The sequence below is a fragment of the Vanacampus margaritifer genome, chromosome 13 (genome assembly GCF_051991255.1).
Source record: "Vanacampus margaritifer isolate UIUO_Vmar chromosome 13, RoL_Vmar_1.0, whole genome shotgun sequence".
NCBI classification, from domain to species: domain Eukaryota; kingdom Metazoa; phylum Chordata; class Actinopteri; order Syngnathiformes; family Syngnathidae; genus Vanacampus; species Vanacampus margaritifer.
In genome coordinates, this window is record NC_135444.1 from 24,660,878 (window position 1) to 24,683,221 (window position 22,344).

A 22,344-nucleotide genomic window follows, 5' to 3' on the forward strand; every position below is an offset into this window, starting at 1 on the left:
CGGTCATTATTTGACTGTCACGCTCATTTTGGGTTTGTTTGGCGCCACCTGTCGTCTTGGACGTTTGGTCCGCGATTGAATAGATCAGGAAACATTTCTTTTGTATTTTATACTTTTTTCTTTCTTTCTTTCTTTTTTAATGAATGTCTTTGTTAGCAAACATTTTTCGACTGCCTTGGCATCACTAAAGATGCCAAAGCATCTAAAGCAGAGTGCGGGTCGCTCTGTGACGTCTTAACCATGCGCCGGTAAACTCAACTGTTGCTTGCTAGTAGCTACGCTTTGCCGAGCGGAAGAAGGAAGGAGTGTCTGTCAATACAGCAGGAACAGCAACGGCAAACTGAGCAAAGTCAACATTACTCTCACCAGACCGCGTCTCAAGCGTTCCCACATTTGGTAAGACAGACAATTGTCTACTTTTTCATTTTCCCCTGGACGGTGTGACAACCACATGCGCTCAATTAGCCTCTTAGCTGCTAGCTTCGCGTGTGGCCTTGCTAGCTTGTTTGTTTGTTTGCTTGCTTGTGTAGACAACATGATAACAATGAATCCTATTTCTTTTTCGAGCACAACATTTGCCACCAACCTTCCAATATTCGGCGAACGTCACAACGCTAGCATTTGTCAAACGCCGGCTTCAGGAAGGCGGTTGTTGCTTTCTGTCAGGTTCGAATTCTAGTAAGTTGCTGTGTTGCATTTTGTCGCGGTCTGTGTTTAAAACTGTAAAGTCGACGTTAGCAGATTGATTTTTTTTAAATGGACGATTTCAGTGACCTCAGTCCAGTGAAAATACTGATAAAGTCATGAATCTGTAAAAACGGTGCATGCACTTTAAAAAAAACAAACAAAAACAAGGACCAGTGGGGGACTGGTCAAGATTTTATGGGCAAACTTCTTGTTAATCTTGAGTTTTAAACACCCATAACATGTTGGGTTGCGCTGGGAGGGCGCGATTACCCGAGTAATCGATAGGACAATCAATTCTAAAAGTGCCAGCCTGGCCATATATTCAAGTGCAAGGATTCTGTTCAGCCGGATTACGATTCGATTCGTTGTGTCCGAACTGTAGTATTTGTTTTGTTAACTAACAAGGAACGACAACATGTCTAAGCGAACGCTCAAAAGGTCAACGATTCAAGGTCATTTAATCCAAAGAAACAACAAAGCCGGAAGACGATTGGATGCCAACGTGGATTCATTCGAACTGCATTTTAAAATGCCAATATTTGAGTCACTGAATTCAAGACGGATTTTTCCTTTCTGTTATCACGACAGACTTAGCAGTCGTACATATGTGACCTGTGTGTATGTGTGTTTGTTTGTTGGCGCGCTAGCTGCCAAAGTTGATGCCGAGTGCTTGCGCGGCGTCCGCCTGTGCCGCCATGACCGACAACAAGCGTCTGGCCGTCTCCATCCTCCGCTTCCTCCACGAGCAGCTGCAGTCCGGCAACCTGTCGTCCGGAGCGCAGGAGAGCCTGGAAGGTGAGCCGCCGCCGCCGCCGCCATGCTTGGCGAGCCGCGCCTTGATCCTTCTTGATGGCGTGCCTCCGCAGTGGCCGTCCAATGTCTGGAGACGGCCTTTGAAGTGTCCACGGACGACCAGAGCCTCGCCGTCCCGCTGACGTTACCCGAGATCTTCGCCTCCGCCACCCAACAGATTTCGGTGAGTGCCGCCTGCCGCCATGTCGGCACAATTGGCCTCGCTTTGATTTGACGAGTATCGGGCTCATTTTCAGCAATGCATTTTGTCAACATTTGTCCCGGGCCCTTTGCGTTGGTGTGTTGTTCGAGTGGCTCCGTTGAAAATATCCATCAATCATCCGGATTGGGGTCTGTGGTGTTCAGGTCAAGGGTTGAGCATCCGCCCCAGGTGTGTTGAGAGCAGGCAACCCCGATTGCATCCTTCCCTGCATTTCGTTCCCGCCCTCTCCTACTTCCTGATGTAAATTGGTGGCAAATGTCATGCTTTCAATTCGGACTTGCATAAGACAAAATTCCGACGGTTTCTCCAAGTTAGGCGTCAAAAGTCACATGACCTTTCAGACTCCATCACTTGCCAGAAAGACCCGATTTGCTGTAAAGTCACTCACATTTTTTTGCCCAAATGAGACAAGAAAAGGGGGCTTGTTCCCATTCATATGATAATTGTGTTGCTAGGTGGCGCTGCACGTAACGATTCCTTTTCTCCAAAGCAGCATCAAAATGGCCGCTTTCAATGGAAGAGTTGCTGTCGCGCCAAATGTGGACTTTGAACTTTTCCTCCTCTGTCGAGTGTCGGAGGACACGCTCGCACTTCTCATGCAGCTTTTCGCCGGCGTCACCCGTCACCCGCACCATCAAGCTGGCTGTGGTGCTGCTGGCATGACCTTTGACCTCTCTCTTTATCCATCTATGGAAAGGAAAATGGATTCAAAATTCATGAATGACATTTATTCAAACCCAGCCCTCCAAGATAGAAGAAAAAATATGACATTGTAGAAAGTTACCACTGGTCCAAAGTTTGACATTTCTTGGTCTCCGTTGTTAGCTTGACCCGTCCTGTAAGAGGCGGGACATCCCGGAAAAGGATTTCAAACAAAGAGTGTGTGCCGGTCATCGTGTGTGCCTCGGACGGACTCGCTGTGCGTTCTCTAGACTGCGACGCGCCCGTCACCAAGCACAACGTATTGTTTTGTCCCAAAATCAAATAAAGAAAAAAGAGCAGCCGCGGAAATCCAACTCTTTGATCCCTTTGGCTATTGGACGGCACGTGACGGGTTCGCCAGCACCCGCCTCAGCTCAAAGCAGCGCGCCAAACTTACACGTGGGAATCCTGACACATCAAAGCAAGACGATGTTCATTTTGCACATGAAGATGAGAGCGACGTGTGCAAACGGACCCCGCAAAAGTGATGGCGAACGAGCGTGACTCGCGTTCCGATGGCGTCCGTATGAAATTGTGAGGCAAACGTTGAAGAAGAACGTTTTTTTTGTGCTGTGTAGCAGTCGCAGGTGAACAACAACGCCGCCGCCGCCGCCACCACGGTCAGCGAGGAGCAGCAAGCCGAGGCCGAGAGACTCAAGACGGACGGTACGGTAACGCCCACGTCGCCCACGTCACTCACGTCGCCCGCGTGTTGCTCAACACGCGTCTCGTGCAGGCAACGACCAGATGAAGGTGGACAACTACGCCGCCGCCGTGGAGTTCTATTCCAAAGCCATCGCCCTCAACTCTCAGAACGCCGTCTACTACTGCAACAGGTCAGCGCGCCGCCATCGCCACGTTGAGCCTTCGTGTGAGCATCCGGCCGCGAGCTGTGGTCGTCATTTGTGAGCGATAATCGGCCGGGCCGGACCGATTAAGCCGGCCAACTCCAACTATTTGTTTGGGCTGCTGAATTCAAAAAGGACTTTGCTTTCTTTCAATTGGCTGCCGTTCTTCGCGTCAATATTCGTCACAATCAATATTCGTCACAGTCAATATTCGTCACAATCAATATTCGTCACAGTCAATATTCGTCACAGTCAATATTCGTCACAGTCAATATTCGTCACAGTCAATATTCGTCACAGTCAATATTCGTCACAATCAATATTCGGCACAATCAATATTCGTCACAATCAATATTCGTCACAGTCAATAGTCGTCACAGTCAATATTCGTCACAATCAATATTCGTCACAATCAATATTCGGCACAATCAATATTCGTCACAGTCAATATTCGTCACAGTCAATATTCGTCACAGTCAATATTCGTCACAGTCAATATTCGTCACAGTCAATATTCGTCACAGTCAATATTCGTCACAGTCAATATTCGTTGACAGTTTTCTGAAAGTCTTTGTGTGTTGACGTCACCCTTTTTGCATTTGTTTCCTGCTAATATTGGCCAATTTGGGGTCTTTGTGCTTTTCAACTTTCTTTGCACCAAAATGTGTGTTGACCAGTCGGTGTAATTTGAGTCGTTCTTGGAAAAGAACAAAAGTTTCCATCTGGTATTTGTGGCAACCGACAAAACACAAATTGCTAGCAATGCTTTCAAGGTATGAAAAACGGCCTCCCAATATTTTGCAGCGATCAAAGCGCCTCATCAATATCATTGTCATCTTGTCTTCCTATCAAATAAGGAACCTTGTGCTTCAAATGGGGTTTTGGCTCGCCCCTTGTGCCTTGCAAAAGTATTAGCCCCCCCTCAACTTTTGCCACATCGAAGGCTTCAAACAAAGAATTAATGTTCATCGGTGTTGCGCAGACCTTAACAAACATTTTCACATCCCTGAAACTTGAGTCTGTCCTAGTTTGGGTCAAACAAAAAGTGAGTCCAATCTTGTAAAGGCTTGAAGAAAAATATCCAAATTGGGTGAACCTGAGCGCCAAACTCGGTTTCATTCCAGTCCAAATCTGCTTGGTTCCAATTTTCTGATGTTTTTTTTTTTGTTTAGTTTTTGTGCTGGAAGCGTGTGACAGATGTGACAGATGTGACACATGTGACAGATGTGACAGATGTGACAGATGTGACACATGTGACACATGTGACAGATGTGGATTTGTGCCCCCCTCGTGGGACGTGTGCAGGGCGGCGGCGCTGAGCAAGCTGGGCAATTACGCGGGGGCGGTGCAAGACTGCGAGCAGGCCATCGCCATCGACTGCAACTACAGCAAAGCTTACGGCAGGATGGGGTGAGAACGCGCGCTGGCGGACAAAACTTGTCCCGCCCGCAATCGCGACGCAGACGGCAAGCCACGCGTCCCCAAGGCAGAAAATGTTGTGGCGGCCGGTCCCGGGTGGGCAAATGGCGACCGATCCGGCGTGTGTGCGCTTTCAGGTTGGCCTTGGCGAGCCTCAGCAAGCACGCGGAGGCCGTGACCTTCTACAAGAAAGCGTTGGAACTCGACCCGGACAACGACACCTACAAGTCCAACCTGAAGATCGCTGAGGACAAGATGGACGCCGGCAGTCCTGTAAACGTCACGCTCGCCGACACTCCTGCGCGCGTGCGTGTGCGCATCTAACGTGCGTGTGTGCCTGTTTGGCAGATGGCGGGAATGGGCGGAGTGGACCTGGCCGGACTGCTGAGCAATCCGGGTTTCATGAACATGGTGAGCTCGCCTTCTTGCTAGCATTCACGCTTTCGTTATGACGACGAAACGATTCTTTCACGAGGACTTGATCATTATTGTTGTCATGATTCATAACGATGAGCACAACGTTTAGCTTTGGCCGAGCACGACATCTTTTTATGCTTTGACTCCTCTTAAAAGTTTGAAATGAAATCCTCCTGCCAGTCCGTCAAAGGCGGTCCAAACGATCAGGATCGACGGAAAAGCAAGCAACGTATTGCTGAAAAGTTGCCGGCCGTCATCGGATGCTCGTTTGCAGAATCTGGACCGCATCGCCGATTTAAGAATGAAAATATCCTTTGAGCCCGCTTGATGATCGGTCGACATGTTGTGCGTGTCCACAACAACTTCCTCGGTGGGTGGAGCTTGTTGTGCTCGCAACTCATGGCCGCTTACCTGCAGGCCAAATGTGTGTGTGGCGGAACCGCTAAATGCTGCCTCCCCATCGCGGGCTTTTTTCAGCTCCAATTGTTTCTACAACTCACAGTTTCAAGTCCTTGGACCTGGACTCAAATGTTGTGTTCAGAACCCGAGCTGCAGTTGTCTTACGCTCACACGAGCTGTTGTGACGACCACGCAAAAAACCCCCAAAAAAACAGCGCGCCCATATTAGGCCTCTTCCTGGCGTGCCAGTCATCATCTCGCCAGGTTGTCTCGGCCGACTTTTTCTTCCATGGAAGTGTTTGTCATTCCTTTTTATTTGGATTAAATAACTGAGGTGGGCACGTCGGGCAACTTCAAGTTTGCCGGGAAAACCCATAAAAGATGACGGCTCAAAAACAATCTGCATTTTGATGGCGAACATTCCTAATAATAATGATAATGATAACTATATGCAAGCTGATGTTTGTTGCAGGCCTCATCGCTGATGACGAACCCGCAAGTCCAGCAGATGTAAGTGCGTGCGTGCGTGCGTGCGTGCGCGTGCGTGCGTGTGCGTGCGTGTGCGTGTGTTTTCCATTGGCTGACGGGTGTGTCCCGGCGGTGCGTCAGGATGTCGGGAATGATGTCAGGAGCGTACGGCGGCAGCGGTGGAGCGGCGCCGGGACCAGCGGCGGGACCAGCAGCGGGACCAGCGGAAGCAGCGGGAGGGGGAGGAGTCATCCCAGGAGCTCCACCCACGGGAGATTTAACAGGACTCATCCAGGCGTACGTACACGCAAAGACGTTTGATTGACACCTGTCACTCCTGTCGTCATCTCACTCGCAACCTGACACCAATTCCAAGATTTCCGTACACCATGAACGGGACAGCTGGCTCCTCCCTTGATATATGGCCACGCCCACACCCAGCCGCAATTTACGCACAAGCCTCGGACGCAACTTCTTGACACGCGTCGCATATTTCAAAACCAAAAGTGTTGATGACGTTGGAGCGCTCGTAAATGATGTCATCGTCGGTCCGGGCAAGCTGAGCTCGCGTCATGCTAGCGCGATGCTAGCACGTGATGATGCTAACCGGCGGCTGTTTTGTGTGTTTTAGCGGTCAGCAGTTTGCTCAGCAGATGCAGCAACAAAATCCAGAACTCATCGAGCAGCTCCGAAGTCAAATACGCAACCGCATGCCGAGCGCCGGGAACGAGGAGCAGCCGTGACGCCCGCGCCCGGTAACGCTGCACACGGGATGTCATCAAACGTAGCGCTCGCAGAAAGGTGGGGGGAAGTCATCGCGTATGTGCCCGCCCCCCCCAAAAGAAGCGAGTCAAGTAACGGCTAATACGAGCCGACTTGTAAGCGGGACAGAAAATGACTGGCAAGTGAAATGGCAATTTTTTTTGGTCTTACTCTTTGCGGTGGGTAACGGAGCAGTGAGGGAAGGTGGATCCATGCATGTAGGTTGTGGGAGTGAGCAAGATGAAAGGAACACGGGTGCCGGGAGGTCCGAATCAGCCCCAAGGACAACATGAGTAGCCCACCCGCAGGTGTGTTGTGAAAGAAGTGATGAACGGGACCGTGTGACGTCACACGGGACGTCTTCCTTCCGTACCAAAGATTTGAGAATTGCTTTAAAAAAAGGAAGGAATCAAATGGATTGTGTTGAATGGGGAATAAAAATGCCGTTTTTATTATTTAGGAAATCTTTTTGAAAATGTGAACGTTTCAGAGCGCACTCTTTTTGCCCACGGTTGCCATTTTGGTACGAAGCCATCTGGAATCCGTCTGCTCTGTTTCAAAGCACCCGGAAGGTCCGCACATCCAAAAACGCAACACAAGGTCCAAATGTGACCAAAAGTGCTGCGTTTTGATGTCCTGAGTCTTTTATTTTTTAATTTAATTTTTTAATCTAAATCAAGTGTGATTTCTGTTCTCGGGGACGCGTCCCATCGGATGCCGTTTGCCTTCGACTTGAGTCGCAAGCCTTAAAAACGGCCCCCTTGACGCTGATGCCTGTCGAGTCATGTGACACCACCTCTGCGTGATGATGATGATGATGATGATGATGATGTTTGTGTGCTGTTTTCCGGGCAGGATGTTTGAGCGGGGAGCCGGCGACGACCTTTTTTTGGACTTTGGGACGATGTTTGCGACAGGAAGGAAGTTGAATCGCTCGGCTGACTATTTGTGCATGAGAGGAGCCTCCACGCCGCGTCTGGCCACGCCTCCTCGAGGAAGCCCCTCCCACTATCTGCCCACCGTGTGCTTTTGAGTGTGGACGCGTGCGATGTGCGTGCGTGCCGAGGTCGGTCTTTGAGGCTGAACTATTAAAAGATTTGACGTCTGCTGTTTGCTCCGCTTTGATTGCTGACCGCAAACTTTCCACTTTTGGATAAAAATGTCAAAACCTGATAGCTACGGTTGCAACTAACCATTCTTTAATATTTTTTCAAATGATTTAGAAAACTTAAAACATGTTTTTTATACATGTCAATTTGTCAGTGCAATGAATGCACACAAATCAAGTGTTGACGCTTCAGCTGGTCAATAACATGTCAGAAAAGTGGCAAAAAATGTGGATTGTTTTAAAAAACATGTTAGCAATTGAGTGTGTTAAAGTAGCACTAAGGAACTTTTCGACCTTAATACAATATTTGCATAACTCTTCTGATGAAACATGGACTTAAAAGTAGTTGAATGGTCCCTTTGTCACGGCCGAGGGGTTCTGTGGTCCAAAGTGAGCCCGGATGAAAGGAAAAGGACAGTCAAGGATCAACATTGGCCCGGGTGCCGCTCGCTGGCCTGCAACGCGGTTGTCCTCAGGTCATGTGCTCTTCTTTATGACATAACAATACCACTTTTGTCCACATGGCGCCGCCATCATCAACGTCAACTGAAAGTTCCTTAGTGTTGCTTTAAACGCACACAACCAGTCTGCTTTCATGGGCTGCGGGAGAAATCGGAATAATTACTGTTGAGAAGCTAAAATTGTGAGGATTTGGAAAGTTGAACTTCAAAAGGGTTTTGTTGCATTGTCGCAATAGTTCTTGTTCCAGCAATGCTACAAAACACAAAAAGATTCTGTTTCACATTTCATAATTCTTCTCAACTATTAAACTTCAACACAAGTCGGGAAACACAATCATTTGCTTCCCTCGACCTTGCGCTGCCTTCACAAATGACGTTCTTCCGTTAAAAGTTTTCTTCTGTGCGCAAAAGCAGCAGCGGGCAGAAGAAGAAGAAGAGTGTCTTCCTGGTGAAGGTAAAACAAGCTGAGGGAGACAAATTAAGATCGTATTTTGTTTTCCCGACGAGTGTAAAATAAGCAGTAGCATAGCGGAAGGTTACATGAAGGCTCGTTTCACGTTTTTCATTTCGAATTTGAAACGAGAAACGGGAGACGACTCTGCCGTTCAATGGAGACCGCAATACTGCCCCCATGTGGACGGAGGAGGAAGGACGTAATCGTTTGCCTCACTTCGGCCCGCCTGATAGAAAAGTTCAACCCTAAACCTGTCGGACCAGCATCAGCAGACTGCCAGGTGGTGATCGGCTGATGGCTCCGCCCTCCTTTTAGGTGAAGTCCCATGGTACGACTGCAAACGTAATCTTGGAATTCATTGCAATGCGCATTTACGCCAAATCAAATAATGATGAAAAGGGGATGTCCAGTGTTCAAAGTGCCATCGAGAGCCAAAACGCACCAATGCAGACGACATTTCACATCAAAAAAGTGCAGCTCGAAAGCAAACTGTCAACAAAATGCAGCGAACGGGTTCGATGGATCTTCTTGCCCATTTTCACCTCTCCTGCTTCGTTGACAATCACGCCATGTTTTTGTGGTATATCGCGATCACGGAGCCGATGCGGGTCAAGCGATTGACGTGCACTGATGTCCTTAAAGACGCTCGCAAGTCTCCTGAGCCCGAGTTGACCTCTGAACTCGACCGGGTGTCCGTAGAGGAAGAAGGGTGCGAGCGCGTTACCTGATGCTAAGCCTCTTAAGCGGCGCTAAGAAGTCTGCAGCTGACTTAATCCCGCTCGTCCTTCCGCAAGAGAAGCTGCGACCTCCCGCCCGTCGCTTGCCGTTTTCCCGTTTGGGTCATGGACGAGCTTCTGCTGGCCGGCGGCGGCGGCGGCGGCGAGGAGGACGACGCGCGCTCCGAACGCTCCGAACGCTCCGAAGGTTCGGAAGGCTCGTTCCGCGCGGACGGAGGCGGATGGGCGGAGCGTGTGAAGGCTTTCCCGCGCGCCTGCTCCGGCGGCGACTTCCGCCTGGCGCTGCGCAAGTTCGCCAGGAGGAACGGCCTCCTCATCTTGTCGGTGGCGGCGGTTCTGAGCGGGTGCACGCTGGGCTTCATGCTGAGGGGCACGCAGCTCTCCACGCAGGTACGCGCGTGCGCGCAACGCACGATAACGCTCACATTTCATAAAAAGAGCTCACTTAAGCTCTCGCTCGGTTACCGTAGTAAAAATGTCCATGAGCCGAACCTGGTCGCGTGCAGGTTTTTCACAATCAACCTCCAGGTTTTCTCTGTCCCCGCCTCCTTTCAGCCACACACCACATTTCATTTCCTCAGTCATACATTTTTTTGGGCTTAAATCCGTTTTATAGTCTAGAGCGCACTTTTGTCCCCAACATGGCGTCCTTTTGACAATGACACTATTGATGAAGGGCCGAGCAGCAGCGTTCTCGCACGCCGCCTTCCTCCATGGGCAGCTGCGACGTTGCACTTTTTTTTCTAAACATGTTCAAAGTCACCATACGATCGCATTAAGATTTTCCGTGTTTTTTTTTAAATATAATTTGCCATCACGGACGGACGTTTGTGGTTAGGATGCGGCTTACGTCTTCACATGGGACACGAAAGTTTGCGCAACGCTACAAAACATGTCGACAACTCCAAAACGCTGGCTTCGCACCGGATGGGCCGGGTTCAAGTCCCGCTTTTGGATTTTCGCGCTATCTAACATGGCCGATTGAGGTCGCGAGGTCCGCCACGCTTGGTGATAATTGTGAGCTGGTATTTATTGGCGGTCTCCCAAGTTGCCAGCAACGTAACTACGTTCGCTGCTTTCCATTAGAAATATGCAACGGCAAACGTTTGGAAGCATTTAACGTTTCCTCGGACGTGTCGTCAGACATTTGAAATATGTTACAACATGTTTGGAATTTTTCATCTTCTTCATCAGGAAGTGCGTCAATGCCACATGAAATCCCGTCTGTGTGGCGACGCCATCGGCTATTTCCTAACAGTAGCGAGCCAACGGCCTGAGGGGAAAGCGAGGGCGGAGCCTAATCCGTCACATCGGGTCCTGATAAATGCCGTCCACTTTCCTCCCACCCTTGCTACAAAATAAAAGCATGCGTTTTGAAGAAGCGGTCTGAGGTGCGCAACTCAGCCGTGCGTGGCAAGCACGCAGCTGTCTGTGAGCCGGCGTCCGTCCGTCAGTCCATCCGTGTCCGTCCGTCAGCCGTGATGCGATTGTTGTTGACGGCCAAACAAGTTCAAGTTTCCATCCGGCTTTTATTGTGAAAGTCATGCTTTGTTTTGAAACGCAGGCCAAGATCTACTTCTCCTTCCCCGGCGAACTTCTCATGAGGATGCTGAAGATGCTCATCCTGCCGCTCATCACCTCCAGGTAGGCCCCGCCCACCCACCACCCTAGCCCCGCCCACCTCAACGTGTTGTGCTTGTTTTTCCGTTATTGCACTTGACAAAAATAACACGTGCTAAAATTGAAAAAAAAATTGGGGAATCCGAAAGTGCGTCTTCCATTTCCTTTGCATTTAGATTATTTCCTACATGAGTGCTTTGAAATGTTTGACGTTTTTTATTTGCACGTGCGGACACAAGATGGACGCTCAAACAAGTCGTTGGGAAATTCAACCTTACTTCACTTTATTGATACATTTTTGGGGACTTTGCTTTAATTTAATACTCCTTTTATTTAGAAAAAAACAAATGGGATTTTAAAAAGTCATCAAAATGAACAACGTTGCTGTAAAATGAATGCTAATGAATGAAAATGTCCAAACTAGGACAACGAAGCTGACGTGAAAAATATGAAAAAGGAAAACATTGCACGATGACCAGCTCTAAAAAAAAGGCAAAAACAATTCAAAACAAACAAATGAATACATAAATGTGAGCATCCTTCTTCTTAGTAAGTCACAGTGTCTCACCACTGATGCGCTATTTTTAGAAAAGGCTCCACGTGCTTTGTCCTTGAACAAAATGGCGTCCGTGTTCCTCATCCTGGAGGCAAAGGAGAAGAAAAAAAAAGACTTGAAATCACCGTTTGTCCCGCTGAGACGAGCTGAATCGAAAAGTGGTTCAACCGTGAGCCGGCCTCAGTGTAATGTGTGTGCGTGTGTGTAATGTGTGTGCGTGTGTGTGCGTGTGTGCGTGTGTGTGCGCAGCTTGATGTCGGGCCTGTCGTCGATGGAGTCGCGCGCGTGCTGCCGCATGGGCGTGCTGACGGTGACGTACTACCTGTGGACCACCTTCATGGCGGTGGTGGTGGGCATCGTGCTGGTGCTGCTCATCAAGCCGGGCGTGGGCACCGACATGGACAGCAACCGGCTGGGGGGCGGGCCCGTCATGACCTCGGCCGACGCCCTGCTCGACCTCATCAGGTCCGCTCGTGCCCGCTAGCATGCTAACCGCGCAGCACGCGCTTCAAATCTGCACATCCGCACGCTCGCGTCAATCCGATTAGCGGCGAGGCTAACGGCCGTATTTTTAGTGCCAGCTTAGCTTTTAGCGCCGCTGATCTCCGCCGCGCACGCGGGCACGTGCGGGCCGCCGCCGCCGCCGCGCGCCCGCCCCTTCCGTAGGTGACCGCTCGCTGCTCCGCCCACAGGAACATGGTGCCGTCCAATCTGATCGAGGCCACGTTCCAGCAGGTGAGCGTCGTCCCGGCCGGTCGGACCGGCGCCGTTCGGGCCCGCTCGCTCTCACGCTTGCCGTTTGCGTGTTCAGTACAAGACGGACCTGGTGCCCATCCTGAAGGTGCCCACGCGGATGTTGACGCCCAACTTTGTGTACGTGGTGCCGGGCGACGCTGAGGTCAAAGGTCGAACGGTTGTGCTGGAGTTGACGCCGGCGCCGGAGGTGACGTACAAGACGAGTCCGGGAAGCAGCCAGCAGATGAACGTGCTGGGCATCGTCATCTTCTCCGCTACCATGGGTGAGTGCGGCCGTGTTGGCGTGCGGGCGCCGCCACCGCCGCCGACATTTACGCCGTCCCTTGGCGGCATCTGGAGAACTCGACAGTCAACTTGTAGCGTCTAATTGTGACAAATCAATAATGATCAATTCTTCTTCATCATCATCATCATCATCGTGCAAATGTGTGCATGAAGAAGCACTGATCTGAATCAAGCCGATAGGCCGAGACTTTTGAAGCCGAGAGGCGGCCATCTTGCTCCTCCCTAGAAACGTTTCTGCTGATTTATGATGTTCTCAATTTGTTCAACAAAAACAAAAGGACTTCAGACATTTGACAGCTTGCCTTAAATATGTAAATGATCTGCTTGATGATGATTACAGGGGGAAACTTTTTTAAATTCAAGAATTATAACTGCCAAATCTAATACTGGGAAAAGGAAAAAAAAGAAAAAGGATTTGGACTGATTTTGCAAGGCCCACAGAATATTGTGTCCTATTGCTATAAAAACATGGAACTTACCAAAATTAGAGTCTTTTATCATTATTCACAAATCTATTTAGAAATGTGAGTAAACAAGCTTTTTTGTCAACATGGCCCTGGTTGATCTCGTATACTCTGCTGCCACCTGCTGGACCGTTTTTGTAATATTTACCATTGCTTCAAGCTTTCTCTGCAGTTGAGAGGCTGCATCAAAGCCTTCTTTCTGTATGCTTGAAAAAACAAAAAAACGTATAAGTACGTCTTTGGGAAATATGTGTTTTGGGGAGCAAATGAGTTCAAGACTTGGATGGTGTCTTCAGGACCTTCAGGCCTGAGGAGTGTTTCTTTTGTACACGTGTGTGTGCGATTGCAGGTCTGTTGCTGGGCAGGATGGGCGAGCGCGGCGCGCCATTGGTCAACGTGTGTCAGTGCATCAACGAGTGCGTCATGAAGATCATCAACGCCGCCGTGTGGTGAGCGTTTGCTAAGAGATTGCTAACAGATGCTAGCGCGCTAAGGGACTAAAAGACGGGCGATGCCGCTTTCAGGTACTTCCCGTTTGGGATCATCTTCCTGGTGGCGGGCAAGATCCTGGACATGCAGGACCCGAGCACTTTGGGCCGCAAGTTGGGCTGGTACGGCGTGACGGTGGTGGCGGGCCTCTTCGTGCACGGCCTGCTTCTGCTGCCGCTCTTCTACTTCCTGCTGACCAAGAAGAACCCCTTCACCTTCATCCGCGGACTGCTGCAGGCCTTGGTCATCGCGCTGGCCACCTCCTCCAGGTCGCTCGCCGTTCTGTCGGCTCCGGGTCCAAGCACGGATGTTTTCCACATTGCTTTTGCGTTTGCCGCTGTCGACAAAGTGGCCAAACTGTTCGGAGGGTGTGTGACGCCGTTTTGTGTGTGCGTGCGGTCCAGCTCGGCCACGCTGCCCATCACCATGAAGTGTCTCCTGGAGAAGTGCCACGTGGACCGGCAGATCGCCCGCTTCGTGCTGCCGGTGGGCGCCACCATCAACATGGACGGCACGGCGCTCTACGAGGCCGTGGCCGCCATCTTCATCGCGCAGGTCAACGACTACGAGCTGGACTTCGGCCAGCTGGTCACCATCAGGTAACCCGCGGCCCCGCCGGGCCGACGCTCCACCCGGCGCCGGCTTGACCACGTTTGTGCGCGTTTGCCCGCCAGCATCACCGCCACGGCCGCCAGCATCGGCGCGGCCGGCATCCCTCAGGCGGGCCTGGTTACCATGGTGATCGTGCTCACCTCCGTGGGCCTGCCCCCCGATGACATCACGCTCATCGTGGCCATCGATTGGATCCTGTAGGTTGTCGGCGCTGCGCGTGCGTGCGTGCGCGTCAGCTGCTGCTCACGTGCCGTTGACGTGTGCGTACGTGTGTGCGTGTGCGTACGTGTGTGCGTGTGCACGCAGGGACCGATTTCGCACCATGATCAACGTGCTGGGCGACGCTTTGGCGGCGGGCATCGTCGCGCACCTGTGTCGCAAAGACTTCCCCCTCAGCGGCCAAGGAAAGGTACGCACACACGCCAACGCAGTCAGCACACGCGTGACGCGTCATCTTCAGGAAAGACTGCAAAAGGACCAAATTCACAAAAACGTTCGCAGTTTGTTTACACAATGTTGATGAGAAATTTCCGGTAAGTTTCCACAACATTGACCCCTCCAAAAAAAGACCAAATCGAATCAGCGGCAATTGCTTCCGGTTCAGGCGGAGTGAAGAAAGTGTAGCATTTTTTACGCTCAATCTTAATTCAAGCCGCTTTTTGTTGGACTTCAATTGATTTTCATCACCAAAAATACTGACGCTGTTTTTTGTTGTTGATTTTTTAACGTCGTTTTCTATTCTTCTTCGCTCTACCAAATTGACACGCAACAAGCGCGCCCTCTACTTCATGTCCGTCTCCGAATGTCCACTAGCAAAACGCTACTGCCACCCAGTGGTGGATAATTTCGGTGCACATCCATTTAACATAAGAAATCAATGTTTTTATTCTCTTTTTAACTCATTCTTAATATATACTTCTGACTTCAATAACTGCTATTATGTTTACTATGAATTCACTATGGATGAACTGTATCCTGAACTAAAGATACAACAACTTGAGCCCAATTATTTAAAAAAAAAAAATTTTTTTTTGGAGGGGGGTTGAGTTTGTAGCATTTTCATTTTCGCTAACTTGTCGAAAGCTGTCAAGACGCGCGATGGTTTTGGAGATGAGCATTTATCAGCGCACGCTCACAACGTGACGCCGTCTGTTTTCCCCACAGAACGTCCCGTCGTACGGCACGCACCAGCGCGGCGGCGATGGCGAGTGTGTGAACGTGCCCATGACGCACGTGCACACGCACAAAGATGGCGACGCGGCGTTTGAGGCGCCCACGCACACCGTCTACTACAACATTTGCCAGGTGTGAACGCCAACGCCACGACGAGGACGACGGAACTCCGTCGTGCACGACCTCCACGTGACCCAAGTCATCTTCTTCATGCTTGTGCGTGCGTGTGGCAGACGGACATATAGATGACTGGACTATTGGCGGCAGAAGGAGGACGGCAGCCATCTTGCGTTGCCGCCGTCACGGTCAACTTTTGGCTTCAAACGTGCGGTCAGCGTGTGTTTGACGGCCGAGAGTCGCGACAGCTTCTCAAAGAAGCAACTTGGCGTCCGCCGTTCTTTCCCACTGCGGGATCTCCGTGAGGTCAATCGCGACTGACAGAGGTCAAGTCAAAAGTAACCCAATTATTGACTGATCCACTTGAGGGGTCAATTTGAGCCAACTTTGTGGGTTGTTCTTTTCAGAATGAGCCCAATTTGGGAGCCAATTAAAGGATCGGACTAATATTTAGCAGTTGTTTTACGCTGAAAGCGACATTTGTCGAGTCAAAGTTGGGTCAAATCGACCCAAGTGGAGGATGGCTCCATTTTGGACCCATAGTTGGCTTATTTTTCACCCGACTGTTTTCAGAGTGTGACGGGTTTTATTTCATCGATCATGCAGCCGCTGGATCAGCAGGAACGTTGATCCATTTTCAAAATGGATTGTCGGGCTTGTCGCGCTTCTCACAAACGTCTTCTTGTTGCAAGCGTCACCACGCACACGCTGGCGTTTTTGCAGAAAATTTGCGGGAAAATCGATGGATTCATGTTTGGCGGGCTTGGCCACTGGCAACCAAAGATGGCCGCCAGTGGCTTCACAGCACTATTGGGCTGCATTCCAGGAAGGCGGGACGTTGGATCGCTTTTGTGACCCGGAAGCCTTCCTGGTCAATAGAAACAACAAAGATGGCTGATTGCCAGGAAGCGTTTGTCGTTCGGGTTCACGCAGTCGGTCCAAATCGCATCAAGTGACTTATTTGCAACATTGATGTTTTGTGTGTTCGTAATGATGTCACGGATTTTGCCCGTTGACGTGTGTGTGTGTGTGTCTGTGTCTCCATGGAGGTCGCATGTCACATTCCAGTTCCTCGAACGCAGCATTTGTGCACGCGCAGATGCGCAGCAGGTCGGCCATGTTTGATCGCTGGCCTACAAATGCTACAAGAAGACAAAACAGTTGAGAGCGAGCGATCCAAGATGGCCGACTTGCTGCATGTCCCGTCGGTGCTTTTGTGCTTCACTTCCTGTTTCCTCTTTCAACATCACAACGCAGCTAACACGTCAACACTCACTCGGATTGGGTTTGGATTAGTCGTGCGTGCGCGCGCGCACTAAGTGTGCCTTCATGTTCTTCCGTCTGCCAAGTTTCAAGCAATGCTGACTTTTTATACTTCACTTTTGTATGTTTTCTTCTTGTTCTATTGATGATTTTTGTCAAATGAAAAGTGTTTGTAAAAACTTCTTGCATCACGTACAAAAGTTGTTTTACTTCCTCAGCTGCTTTGCAGCCGCCAGCCAAGCCTATTATGGGATGTAGTCATGCATTCAGCCTTTAGAGGGCGCCCAAAAAGTCCGACTTTTGAAGTCACGAGGCCGCCATATTGCTCCTCCCAAGAAATGTTTCTCGGCACACGATCCTATACATTTGCAGTATGGAGAACATTTAAGACCGTACTTGGTCAAAACAGCACGATTGGGCATGTTTTCAATTTGTTAAACATCAACAAGAGGACTTCAGACATTTTACAACTTGCCTTAAATACATGTATGAATTATGTTTAATGGTATTTACAAGAAAGACGACATTCCATGTCCCCAGAGTAGCCGGGGGTCGGACCGCCAAGGCCCCGCCTTTGGCTGCCCAGCTCACTGCGCTTTGGCCCCTCCCACAGGCGGTGAGCCCATCGGATGGTGACCGAAAGAACAAGAGATACAAGCGGTTGAAATGAGTTTCCTCCGCAGGGTGTCCGAACTCTCCTTTCGAGATTGGCGAGAGGCTCGGGTTGCTTTCAAATTGGAAACTTTGCAAGTCAAATGGCACAACGCGGACAAAAGTGCGCTCGCCAAGATCGACACACGCAATATTGTTTTATTCGTGGCCATAAAACAACAACAAAAGAAAAACAAAAAGGCAGCTCGAAAAGCGTGTTTGTCAGGAAACCGTTGCGCCGGTTTTGCACGTCTCGCAGGTGATTCCAACGACAAGCCGATAACCAACGATCCTCACCTCACCTGCGTTGGAATTGGGAGACGCTCGATAGTGGAAACAAAAAACAAACTGCATCGTGAACAAACAAACAAAAGTTCCCGAGGGTTGCGAAACGCGGCCCTAAAACATGTCGAAGCGTTCAGAACAAAGAAAAAGACCAAAAGTGTGTTTGGTGTCAGTTTGTTAGCAGCTGCCAAGTGCAAGTTAGCAATACTTGTTAACATTATTTGTCTTCTTATTATTATTATTGACAGTTTGCAACCCAGGTTGAACGTCGTCGGGTGTCCGCAGAAACCTTGTGAACGCCATCTTTTCATCATCCAAAAAACATGACAGCAAACATGATCGTTTGGGGCTCGATGGCGGCAAACCACAGCTGCACTCAAAAAGGTCGAGCACGCCGTCCGTCGGCCCGCGGTGTAGTGTTGTTCGGTCCAAGTTGACCTTTTCCCGACGTTGGGCCTCTGCCGGTCCCGACGGCCGTCAGAGGACGAAGAGGAGGACCAGGACGACGAGGAGGACGGCCAGCAGCACGCCGATGGCGCACCACTGGCGGCGGTCTGCGGCAGACGGACACAAGTTCAGAGACGCTCTTCATCAACAGTCCGAGTCCGAGTCCGAGTCCGAGTCCGAGTCCGAGTCCGAGTCCGAGCGAGGACCTACCGCTGGTCATGTGGGACACTTTAGCCAGTTTCTTCATCACGTTGTCCAGCCTGGAGTGCGTGTTGTCCATCTCATGGCCAAAGTCGTCCAGCATGCTGCAAAAGATACAAAGCTGAACCTTCATCATCGTCATCATCACGCAGGACGGACGGACGGACGGACGGACGGACGGACGGGGCAACCTTACACGGCCTGCTCGTCCAACTCCAGGCCGATTCTCTCCGACATGTTCTTCAGCACGCCGATGGTCCCCGACACCAGCTCCAGTTGCTCGTCCTGCTGCTCCGCCATCAGCTGCCGGGAAGACGCACGCACACACGCACCGAGATGAGCTTGGAGGGGGGGGGCAAGCTCAACACCCCCCGTCCGCCTGCCGTGTATTTGGGCCAACCTGCTGCTGAAGCTGCTGCTCCTCCATGAAGTCAGAGTTGGCGGCGCGCAGCCGTCGCTCCGGCGGATGGTATTTATCGCGGGCGGCGCCGTCGCTCATCGGCGCCTGCACGTACGTCACAATGTTGAAAAGCGGCCATTTTGGACGCAGGCCGGCGGACGGACGGAGGTTACGAGGGAGGACCTGTTTGTTGCTGGAGTCCACGAAGGCCACGGCCGCGCCGCCGCCGCTCGACATGTGCTCCTTCATTTGCTGCAAGGAGAGGAAAGACGCTAAGGACGGCGTGCGCGTGTGGCGCGCGTGTGGCGAGGCTCGTACCTTGACGGTGTGCCTGGTGCTGCTGATGAAGGTTTTCCGCTTGGCCAGCTCGGCGCCGTCCAGGTTGAACTTCTTGGGGTTGGACTCCACGATGCGTTGGTCCACCGTTTAAGGATCATTGCGGAGTTGATGACTTTTTGACTCATGACTGCCGCCTTTGGTCAAAAGGCGAACTGCAGCCTCACTCTGTGTTAACCTCGTATATCCCGCCCTGCCCCCTCCCAAGAAATTGTGGCGTGTTTGTCCCCAACACTCCACACTGACGGGAAGAAAAAAGCCAATCGGCACAAAAAAAGAGTCATCGCACATTGGTGAAGCTTTTTTGAACGACACAATGCGTCGTTAAGAAAGCAGACGCACGCACGCAAACGGCCGGCAAACATTTTGCTGGGTTTCTGCCACTGAAGGCTTCGAGACATTCGCGCTTTCACGTGGCTTGAAAAAGTGTTCTTTTGGAGAGGACGTCAACAAAATGGAGGCAAGCAGACCAAAACTGCCAAAATTCAAAGTCAATAAATAAATAAGCAAATGACTAAAAGTGAAAATAGAAACACATATTAAAATATCATTTAAAAATGAAATCCCGCAAGGACAACATGAGTAGCCCTAAAAATGAAGATGAGAATTACTGAGAAGAACGTTAACATTGATTTAATGAAACATCCGCTTCTTCTGCATCAAATAATCTCTATTTTGTTGAAAAACAACCTAGATTGAATTGAATGGGGAACAAAACGCTGCCTTCGTTTCACCCAAAATGGACTCGATGTCGAGCTGCAATTTTCATAGGGCGATAGCGCGCGTGTCATTTTTGCTGACGGTTCTAATCCCGTCCCAATCGAATATCAGCAAACGCCTCCTGATATGGAAAGCGTTTTCTGATCAAGGATGTCGTTCCCTCTCGTGTCCAGCAGAGGGCAGCAACGCACCATTCGTGCCACCCAGCAGGATGGACACAAAAAGGCAAAGCAACTCGAGTGGCCCCAAAGCGCCAACATTTTGCCTTTTGGCTTCTCTCAATCATTCAAACGTGGAAGAAAAGCGGCTGACGAGCCATGTTTTTGCACCGTCAACCTGAAATCGTGCCTCCTTTGGAAGCGCATCCAAATAACGCGGGTTTGCAGGCGGAAGGATATTGATGGTCTCGTCGAGGTCTTCCAGGTCCCACTCGATGGAGCGCAGACTGTTCCTGAGCTCGTTGGTGGTCCAGTCCAGCTCCTCCTTGGAGGCTGCCGGCCCCTCGTGCAGCAGGAGGCTCCATCGCTGATGGAGGTTCTGAGCGCCGCTCACGGCCTTCTGCACCTCGCTGAGGACGCACAAGCACACCTGCTAACTGCCGCGCTTCAGTCGTTCAAAGTTTGCAACTCGCATTCATCAGCACGCAACTCTTTCGTCGCTTGGTGTTCTTGCTAGCTCGAGTCGAGTCGAGTCGAGTCGAGTCGAGTCGAGTCGAGTGTGCTGCTGCAGTTTAGCTTTTGGAAATGAACGAATAGTCGACGAACATATCAACAATTGTTGCTGGAACGAACCCAATATCTCAACAAGTCGATTATTAGGAAAATAAGCTAAATGAATGATGGATGAAGAAAAGGTAGAAATGCGTGCGCTATTATTAGTGTGAGATGATGAGAACTTCGTGCAGAGTAGAAAGATGTCAAAGTGCTAGCAAGCTAGCTTGAGCTTTTCTGACCCTTTGACGACGAAGAAGGGGTCTTCCATGGACATGTTGCCGCCTCCACTTCACTCCATCACTCGCGTCCCAGACGAGGGCTTTTCTTTTCTTCCTTTGGTGATTGTTGTTCACGCGTTTGTTTACATGAAGCTGCAACGGCGTCGCCTTCCGCAGCGGAAACCGCACAATGACGTCATGAGGGAGGGAGGAAGGAAAACACGTCTGCTGCCGTCTAGTGGACACAAGTGCAGCTACACTAGCGAGTTCACCGCCATCATTCTTTTGGACATGCCAGCTTTCGTAACCGTTTGAAAGCCCGCCGTGCTTTCGACATAACCTCAAGAGAATGGACGGACTTTTGAGATCTTTTGTCACCGTTTACGTCCGCGTTCGACTTGCCATGGAGATTTCTACACGAACGACCGGGTTTGGTTTGGATGAACACTTGAAACTTCCCTGACGGCTTCAACTTGTCAAATGAACTCTCGCGCGATTCTACTTCATATCGTTTCGCACCTCACTTTGTGTATTTTGTAGTCCACTGGCATCCATCGCAGCCTGAGGATTCGCACATTTGCAGCCCTGTTTCCTTTTTTCCCTTCTTTGCCCTTTTGTGGTTCCATCACGTGACGTCGTTAACATTTGTCAACTGCGTGAAATCCTTTGAGACTCGTGAATGATGAAAGGCCGTCAACAATCGACTTCCATTTTGAAGGCACATTAACTCTTTTCCACTACAAGCACGAGCAAATTTTCCCAGGTTTAAGCTTGACCTACATGACGTCATGTCGTTTTTTTTATCTTCCTGCTGAGAATTTGTTGTATATTTGATTTGATGCTAAGCTAACCTTTTTTTAATTGTGTAAATGTGCTCACCCTACCGACGAGTCCTACGCTTCGTTCAATGTTGCAAAACGTTGCAGACGCTCGCCACACACTCTCAAACCCCGTTCATGCACTCAAACCAGTTCGGCAACCCTGCTGGTCGTGGAGAGCCGCAGTCCAGCCTGCACGGTTCTCATGTCTCCCTCCTCCAACACAGGTGAGGATCCTTATCAGGCTTCTGAGCAGAGCTGGCTGATGAGCTGATTGTTTCAAACACCTGTGTTGGAAGAGGGAGACATGGAAAACCTGCAGGACTGCAGCAGGCGTTCCAGGACCAGGTTTGGCTACCCCTGATTTCAAATGTTCTTGGCGCAATATTGGGCATTTGGACAAACATCGGTAGCGGCTTTTTTAAAAATCTGACGGCAGATGCTGTCCAACTCTTTGCACTTTTTGGTTGTTTTGAATGACAACAAAGATACATGAGAGTTCTTAACATTGGAGTTACTTTGGAACAAAGCGATACCGACCAGACGGGAGCTTGTTTTCATTCAACTTTTGAAGACATTCGGGTGCATCGCAAACATTTTGTTTTAATGTTTTAGGAAAACAAGGATTCAAAAACAAATGCATTGCAAAAATGTGAGAATGCGCTTGAAAGTTAACATTTGTATTTCTCTAAACTTTGAGGCCATTCGTTCTTTTCTCGGACTGAAAATGGGGCCTCCTGGAC

General features: G+C 50.1%; 3 protein-coding genes and 1 long non-coding RNA gene across 6 annotated transcripts; 2 read left to right on the top strand and 2 right to left on the bottom strand.

Moving 5' to 3' along the window:
• Nucleotides 1-2: 2 nt before the first annotated feature.
• sgta (small glutamine rich tetratricopeptide repeat co-chaperone alpha) lies at nt 3-7,823 on the top strand. Its single transcript, XM_077585019.1, has 12 exons — nt 3-396; nt 1,335-1,482; nt 1,554-1,663; nt 2,983-3,070; nt 3,141-3,240; nt 4,558-4,662; nt 4,809-4,944; nt 5,020-5,082; nt 5,960-5,997; nt 6,097-6,252; nt 6,587-6,710; nt 7,573-7,823. The coding sequence occupies exons 2-11, from the start codon at nt 1,347-1,349 to the stop codon at nt 6,696-6,698; spliced, it is 1,044 nt and encodes a 347-aa protein (XP_077441145.1). The 5' UTR covers nt 3-396; nt 1,335-1,346; the 3' UTR covers nt 6,699-6,710; nt 7,573-7,823.
• Nucleotides 1,334-2,626, bottom strand: LOC144063076 (uncharacterized). Its single transcript, XR_013296492.1, has 2 exons — nt 2,487-2,626; nt 1,334-2,389 (listed from the first exon to the last, which is right to left on the bottom strand). It is a non-coding gene; the product is annotated as an uncharacterized LOC144063076 (long non-coding RNA).
• Nucleotides 7,824-9,345: 1,522 nt separating the features above from the next.
• slc1a8a (solute carrier family 1 member 8a) lies at nt 9,346-17,003 on the top strand. 2 transcript variants are annotated; one of them, XM_077584989.1, is made up of 11 exons: nt 9,351-9,867; nt 11,042-11,121; nt 11,903-12,118; nt 12,346-12,388; nt 12,465-12,672; nt 13,508-13,607; nt 13,683-13,916; nt 14,052-14,246; nt 14,322-14,456; nt 14,566-14,668; nt 15,424-17,003. In XM_077584989.1, exons 1-11 carry the CDS (start codon nt 9,583-9,585, stop codon nt 15,568-15,570), a joined length of 1,746 nt encoding a protein of 581 aa, XP_077441115.1. In that variant the 5' UTR covers nt 9,351-9,582; the 3' UTR covers nt 15,571-17,003. The 2 variants fall into 2 exon arrangements, with proteins under 2 accessions (XP_077441114.1, XP_077441115.1); XM_077584988.1 differs by having other exon boundaries at nt 9,346-9,867; nt 13,683-14,246.
• A 285-nt stretch (nt 17,004-17,288) lies between these two features.
• On the bottom strand, nt 17,289-21,889 carry stx6 (syntaxin 6). Of its 2 annotated transcripts, XM_077585029.1 has the most exons (8): nt 20,805-21,882; nt 20,251-20,420; nt 19,115-19,209; nt 18,980-19,048; nt 18,797-18,901; nt 18,593-18,699; nt 18,406-18,500; nt 17,289-18,302 (listed from the first exon to the last, which is right to left on the bottom strand). In XM_077585029.1, exons 1-8 carry the CDS (start codon nt 20,837-20,839, stop codon nt 18,226-18,228), a joined length of 753 nt encoding a protein of 250 aa, XP_077441155.1. In that variant the 5' UTR covers nt 20,840-21,882; the 3' UTR covers nt 17,289-18,225. The 2 variants fall into 2 exon arrangements, with proteins under 2 accessions (XP_077441155.1, XP_077441154.1); XM_077585028.1 differs by having other exon boundaries at nt 18,797-19,048; nt 20,805-21,889.
• Between the last annotated feature and the right edge of the window lie 455 nt (nt 21,890-22,344).